The sequence below is a fragment of the Takifugu rubripes genome, chromosome 17, assembly GCF_901000725.2.
Source record: "Takifugu rubripes chromosome 17, fTakRub1.2, whole genome shotgun sequence".
Taxonomy (NCBI): Eukaryota; Metazoa; Chordata; class Actinopteri; order Tetraodontiformes; family Tetraodontidae; genus Takifugu; species Takifugu rubripes.
The window spans coordinates 11,833,396-11,840,277 of NC_042301.1; the positions used below are offsets into that span (position 1 = coordinate 11,833,396).

At 44.0% G+C, this 6,882-nt stretch overlaps 1 protein-coding gene and 1 non-coding gene across 2 annotated transcripts; both read right to left on the reverse strand.

Moving 5' to 3' along the window:
* Nucleotides 1-1,621: 1,621 nt before the first annotated feature.
* Nucleotides 1,622-6,874, reverse strand: eif3ba (eukaryotic translation initiation factor 3, subunit Ba). Its single transcript, XM_003972329.3, has 19 exons — nt 6,654-6,874; nt 5,635-5,827; nt 5,437-5,556; nt 5,301-5,358; nt 5,083-5,211; nt 4,849-5,006; nt 4,614-4,745; nt 4,450-4,516; nt 4,329-4,375; nt 4,038-4,248; nt 3,874-3,946; nt 3,675-3,797; nt 3,493-3,571; nt 3,249-3,387; nt 3,016-3,141; nt 2,661-2,738; nt 2,410-2,518; nt 2,224-2,336; nt 1,622-2,152 (listed from the first exon to the last, which is right to left on the reverse strand). The coding sequence occupies exons 1-18, from the start codon at nt 6,751-6,753 to the stop codon at nt 2,236-2,238; spliced, it is 2,043 nt and encodes a 680-aa protein (XP_003972378.1). The 5' UTR covers nt 6,754-6,874; the 3' UTR covers nt 1,622-2,152; nt 2,224-2,235.
* On the reverse strand, nt 2,836-2,923 carry LOC115253398 (small nucleolar RNA SNORD60). The gene has a single exon (XR_003891729.1). It is a non-coding gene; the product is annotated as a small nucleolar RNA SNORD60 (small nucleolar RNA).
* Nucleotides 6,875-6,882: the final 8 nt, after the last annotated feature.

The following is a 6,882-nucleotide window of genomic DNA, read 5'->3' on the forward strand; positions in this document are numbered from 1 at the left end:
GAAGTCCATTTTCGTCGGGGAAATTTTAAAAAAAAAGGTTAGACGTTTTTAAATCAGATTGATTTGTTTTAAATTCAGAGCCGAAGGCTTGGACAGAGGAGAGAGGGAGGGGTCTGCAAGGGTCCTGTCACCGCTGCTCGATGAAGTGAGATGTTATATGAATGCAACTGTGGAGACAACACTGTCAATACAGAGGAAGAGCAGATATCTTAGGTCTTCTGGAACTGTGATAGACACCACTAATTGTATGTGGACAGTCTGGGGAGCAGGGTGTCCACCTGAAAATCACTTGAAGTAATGTGGTCCCAGCCATGTGCGCGAATGCTAAATTGTCAATCATGACATTTCACGGCATCAAACAAATAGACCGGCTTTTTAATTTCTTTACCGATAGCTACCAGCAGGTGGCGACCGAGATGCTGTGGTAGCGAAGTGTGTTTAAATTCAATCATTCATTTTTATTCCCATAGACATTAAATGTATTTCTTATTACGTCCTTCTGCTTTTTCAACAATTGGTTAGTAAATCAATTCAGTTAATAAAACAGTTATCTACATTTCATTGTATACAAGATTTTCCACATCAAAAAAATGTCTCATACAGTATACAGGACAGTAAATATAGGTTTAATTAAAGTTTGCCTTTAATAAAAAGAAAGTAACCAAAGAACATGGCAGAGCACATTTCTGTATTGAATCTATCTTTTGTGAACTTATCAAATTTAGAACAACAGATCCATTTAAACAAGGCTTCGGGGCCATTTTTATATATTAACGTCATTTTCAAGCCAATGGGGAAATGAAAGGTTGGCTTTCGCTTCCATGTGAGCACCTTCCAGCTCTCTTCTGTCATTAAAGAAATGTTTTCCCAAAAGGTTCACAGCTTTATCTCAGCCATGGCAACATTTTAGAATCATAATTTCCCAGAAGTGAATCCTTGTGTGGGGTTTAATTTTAATTGATTAGCCTTCAGCATCAATAGAAATAAATAAGCTCACAAGTCTGCTGTTGTCTGTCCACCTGGCATGTGAACATCTGTGCAGGAGCAGATGCATGCTCCATTAGATTGATTAACTAATGAGGTGAAAGAACCATGGAGATTAGAGTGTCAATATTCCGACAGGCTGTAACAGACAGTGCCTGACCTCATGTTACCATTACGGTTCAGCCACACAGACTAATGGAGTTAAACCATGCTGACAAAATGAAACGATACAATTCATTTAGGCTGACCTTCAAGGATCAAAAACAGACACAAACCAGACATGATGCTACCACACGTGGAATTGATTATGTGCAGGAAGACTTTGACCTCAGTACCAGTATGTGTTGGGGGTGTAAAATGTTCATTCCAAACATTACAATTTTTCTAAAACTGCTGTGTCTGCACAGGCCCAACGGAGTCCATTACAAGGTAGAGACCCCCTTGTCATTTAGCTTCAAAGAACTGAAACTGATTAGAATTTGGAGGATCATCAGTTTACCGAAAAATATTGGCATTGGTTTTGATTTAGAATGTTAGACGCACCAGCCGGATTATCTTCAAATTGATGCGGAGGATAATCCGGACCTTGCGTGGAATAAACAGCCAACAGAGCCACAGAATGAACACTGAGACGGGGTGGAATTCTTGTGTTTGAATGTTTATTTAAAGTTATTCCCACTGCGCACCCCCTCCCTGTGTGAAAGCCTAGTCTGAAAGGAGGAGGATACAGGCCACTGTAGTGCCCCATCAGCACACTTAATAAGGCTACTTGAGCAGTCAGAACACCTCGACCCCAGTCTCTCAAAGCACGCTCTGTGCCCCTGTAATCACACATTAACATGTCGAGGAGAAAAAATGACCAGGGGCAGACAAAGGTCCACTTAGCGATGGTGCTGAAAATCTCCAATCAATGGTAAAAAAACTAGGCAGTTTAGCTAACTACCAAGATCCGCAGAGGAAAAACAGTGAGTAGATGATGTTGGCTGACAGATGAGATGATGGAAACTCTCCTGTCTTTTTATGTGGCTGCTGATCCACAGGGCGTGCGTGAAGATTGACACTAAAGGCGAATGCTGAGGCTCGTGGAACCCAAGATTTGCGGCGTTGTTTTCGTCCTCCAATCAATGACGAGGCTCCTCCCTCTTCCTTCCACACAAAAACGGATGGCCTGCAGGAGAAAGAACATGTCAGCCACTGGCAAAGAAGATTACAGTTTCTTAATTACTCATATGGCGTTACCTGCGTAGGGGACTACAGATCTCCAAAGGGAATGACTTCTTCGTTGATAAAAAACTCAATGGTCTCCTCCTCCCAGTCATCTACATTACTGTCCGGTTCATCGGTATCCACAGCTGGAGGACACATGACAATATTAGCAAGGTCTCCCATAAAGAGGGGAGTGGCAAGAGCTCTGCGCAGTCCCACCTCCTCTGAGTGCCAGCCGGAGGCTCTTCTGTTCCTGGTAGACCTTGCTTGCTTCCTCCCTGTAGCGGCGGTAATCCTCCATCATGGCCCTGCGTTTGTCCACCAGCTCCTACTCCCAAGCAAACACAAGCTCATCTCAGATTAAAACATACAGCCAAGAAAAAGCAAACTCGGCCAAAACTATCTGAAATATTAAACATTCCTTTTAGCGCAGCTCAAAACTGGTTATTAAAAATAAACACGGGTCAAACCTTGGAGGCCTTGGACTGGCTCAGACGATCCTTCTGCTCAAAGATCTTGGAATACTTCTTGAGATCTTTCTTGATCATCTGAAAGAGAGATGAGAGGGAATATTAGCCATGAAAGAATGCTCATCTAGCATGGTTCTATTTTTATAGTAAAGCCGCAACGGCCTCAGTCTGCTCCGAGCCTCAGATCAGATTTAGAATCAGGAGCTGCAGGGCAGCACTCATACGAGGTGTCAGAAAAGTTGTTTAATCTGTCATCACGGGCTCCACAAACACACAAAGCTCTTGTTAATATTTGAGGGCAATTACTGGATCCAGAACCTTTGGTAATGAAAACTGTGAAGACTGCCTCAGTTACCTTGATTTGATCTGCAGTGAGCAGGGAGGGCGGTCTGGGTCTCCAGAGCAGCTGACAGAAGCGATCTTTGTTGTTCTTCTGAAGGAGACGGCCCTGAAACGTCCACAGCCAGTATGCGTTGTCCACCTACACACATATACAGAACATGGTAGGAAAACGATCTGCTGTGTGGAAATTTTTAACAAATAAACATTGCCCGAATCTATATCCCTATGGTGACGGGGCAGCGTTACCTTATGGCTCCACCAGGAGACAGAGGTCACCACATAGCGACCGGTTGGGTCCCACTCCACATCAGAGGCCATGTAGTGCTCTGCTATGTTCATCAAGGTGCAGTCTGACGTGTCCACGAAAGCTAGAGCTCCATTCATACTGAAAACAAACACACACAGAAATTATGCATTGACAACTGCATCCAGCACACAACATGAATCTCAAAGTCAGAATCACAAGCTCCCTCAAGCACAAACAACTGACCTCCTGAGACCAGCCAGCACCAGGAACTGTCCCTGGGGGCTCCAGAATATGCTGTTGGCCTGCTGCTTGTCAAACATCTCTGTATAAAAAAGACATGACAAATGTTTCATGAATACTAGATTATACACAACTGGATCAACAGGACAGTTAGATGGAAGAGGTCCGGTTCACCAGGTACTCACTCAAGAGCTCGATCTTTCCGTTATTTTTGACATGATAAAAGGAGACGCTGATTCTGGGAGACTCTCCGTGGAGAACAGCAAATTTGCTGTCATTGGGTTCCCAGGCAAATGCTATAATGCTTTCTGGAAAAGAGGGAAACCAATGGTACATCAGGCTTCTGCTCCTTGCTCACTGAACTTTGTCTGCCTCTATCCTCACCTTTCATCTCCACCACATCAACGGGCACCTGCTTCTCTCTCATTCGGAAGATCTCAAAGTTGGTAACGACGCCCTGAAAAGTTTCAAAAAAACCTTTGAATATTTCACCTTTTCTTAAAACCAGGCCTTGTGTTCCCTCCTTTTTTTGTACTTCGTTTGTGTACCTGCGTTCCTTTCGGAGTCCTGTCCACTTTCACACACAGGTAATCTCCATTTCTCTGCCAGTGCAGTTTGCAGTCCACCACGTTGAAGAGGTTGCGGACGCGAATCTCCTGGCGGGAAGGTAACTGCATCAGAGTCACTCTGGCTGGGATGTCCTTGTCCTCAGGTACCCAGAATGCTATGATGTTGTCACCAGGAGACCACGAAAAGTCCCTGTAGACACATTCATGGTAAAATCTTAAAAATCCTGCAATGCTGTAATAGACAGCAATGTTATAAAAGACAGCACTTACTTAATCCCAGTAATTTTAAGACTCTTCTTGTCCAGCAATCCCATAGACTGAAACATAAAGGAGATTGTATTGTACTACCTTTTGTAAAGTTCCGAGATGTAATTTTAGCAATTTAACTTACTGGAGTCTCATAGATACTCAGCGTGTCTGTGGTCATCCTGGCAAAAAACTTCCCATCATGACTCCACCTGAGACGAAAACATCCCACCTCTGTTCATTTCAAGTTCAGCACTTGCGACAGCTTAAAAGGTGGTGAAAGGAGGGAGAAAAATAAGGAGGACTGACTTGAAAATGGGCCAATGTGCCGAGCTCTCGCAGTGGAAGCCTCTCTTTTTCTGTCCGGTCAGGATGTCCCAGATGATGATGGCCTGTGGGTCCTCCTTAGTGTCCATCAGTGGACTGAAGGTCACCACATACCTGGAAAACACAACCACACATGGTTGAGCATGGAATAAACACAATAACTGGATTGGACTGATCAGAATGTGTGTGTGTGTTAGATGTTGATGATGCTGCTTACCTCTCACATGGTGAGAAGTCGATGAGGGAGACACCCTGATGACTAAACCTCTGAATCTGTTTGAATTTCTCGCCACCCCACAAGGCAATGCCACGCTGGTGGAAGGTAGCCAGGTAGGTGCCTTTAGGAGACCAACGCACATACGTCTCCGTCCAGCGCTGCATGAACACACAACTGTTTTTACTTATGTGTTTGTTTGTTTGTTTTTTTAAATGAGCCCAGCGTTTCACTTACGGCTCTTTCTTCAACTGTGATCGGGTCCTTGGAGTCATTATTAAAAATTGCCGTCCTCTCACCAGCTTCATAGATCACGCTGTATTGGTCACGACAGTCTGGATCCTCAATCCAGTGGCGCAGATTTCCCTGAACAGACAGATGAAGTGACAGTGACCAGTACAGTATTTTAAACTGAAAAAGAACAAGGGTGGGAAACACAAGAAATAAATATTTACAAAATCTTTGAACGGCTGCTTCTCCGGAGTTTCCCACTCATCACTGATGTTCATGTACCTGAGGGGGGAAATAATATAATTTTTACACATCTGTAGTGAGAGTTCCTGTATCTGTTTTGGGAACATATACACTTACTTGTCAAAGTCAGTGAAGAGGTTGACCCTGAATGTGTGCTGTTTGTCAAGTTTGTAACCATCTGCATTCTTAACTGCTTCCAGAGCCTGGGTGGGAGCGGCGTACTCTAGAAAGATGTACCTGTGGAGGATATTTGCAAAACCATAAATACGTCTTCAGTGCAACAACTGAAACCACACAAGAGAATAGAGCTCATACCCCTTTGTCGCGCCATCAGCCTCTGGGTAGAATTCTGTTGTGATTTTGCCAAACTTGGAGAAGATCTTATGGATGACATTTTTGAGTTTTTCCAATCTCTCAGGGCCCACCTGAGGGACGTTATCTACCACCACCACAGAGTCAATGCCATCCGCCTCCTGAGGCTTCTCCTTCAGGACGTCCTCCAGGAGCTCTGAAGAAAACAAAAAAAGGATGTATAATTGCCAGCATGGATGTGAAGTTTGTTACATTGTTGTGTAGTTTGAGCTTTAATCACACACAGGAGAAAAAGTATTGATGGAAATCTGCTATATAAAAGGTTTGTGTTGCTGGCGAGTTGTCCTGCTGCACAGTTAAAGGTGTGTAATGTTGCACACTTTCTCTAATGCTGAACATTACCATTACTCCTAATTACATCCTGCACATATTTACTCTGGCCAAAATGAGGATCTCTCATAAGTAGCATGAAACCATCTACTACATGGACCAATATGATGGGAGCACATACAGAATACAACCAAATCAGTGGGAATGAGACTTTATAGGGCAAAACGGGTGTGGTTGTTGAGCATGTGTCTTGTCTAATTTACAGATATGTGGGGGGTTTAGGGTTGCAGACAAACCTGCGCTTCAGTATATAAGAACACGCCGGATAAACAGCTGCTTCGTTCAAACCAGACTTAAAGGTCGTGACGATTCCGTTCACATAAATTACTATTGAAACAACAAAAAAATAGATTTGGCCGAGTTTATTCTCCACATGACAACGGCAGGGCCACAGCAGTGCGTCAGATCTGGCAGAAACGAAGATAACGCCCGTTTAGCGTATCCCACGATACTGGACGCGATGTTTAAGTCTTTATCACTGCGAATTTCTCCTCAAATATTTAAATGTCGCAGTTCTCTGATGCCTCAATTTGTCTTCAAACCAATCTCTTTGGTGGCGCTATCTTTGATTACAGCTTAGCTAGCAGTTAGCAACAGGCCGGAAAGCCGGCGTTTTTCCTGCGAGTACTCACCCTCATCTTCGATGTCATCTACGTAGTCCTCGGGGTCGCTGAAAGAGGGCTCCTCCTCTTCATACTCAGGGTCGTCCATCATATCCACCGTTTCTTGCATTTATCGTAGCTAAGATATACAGTTCCTGCTGGTACAAAGCAAAACCACGATCAAAAGGCTAGTGGTCCTCGACCGGTGCGGCACCATGTGCAGTGCCGTGAAAATGGACGACGTGACGGAAACGCGACA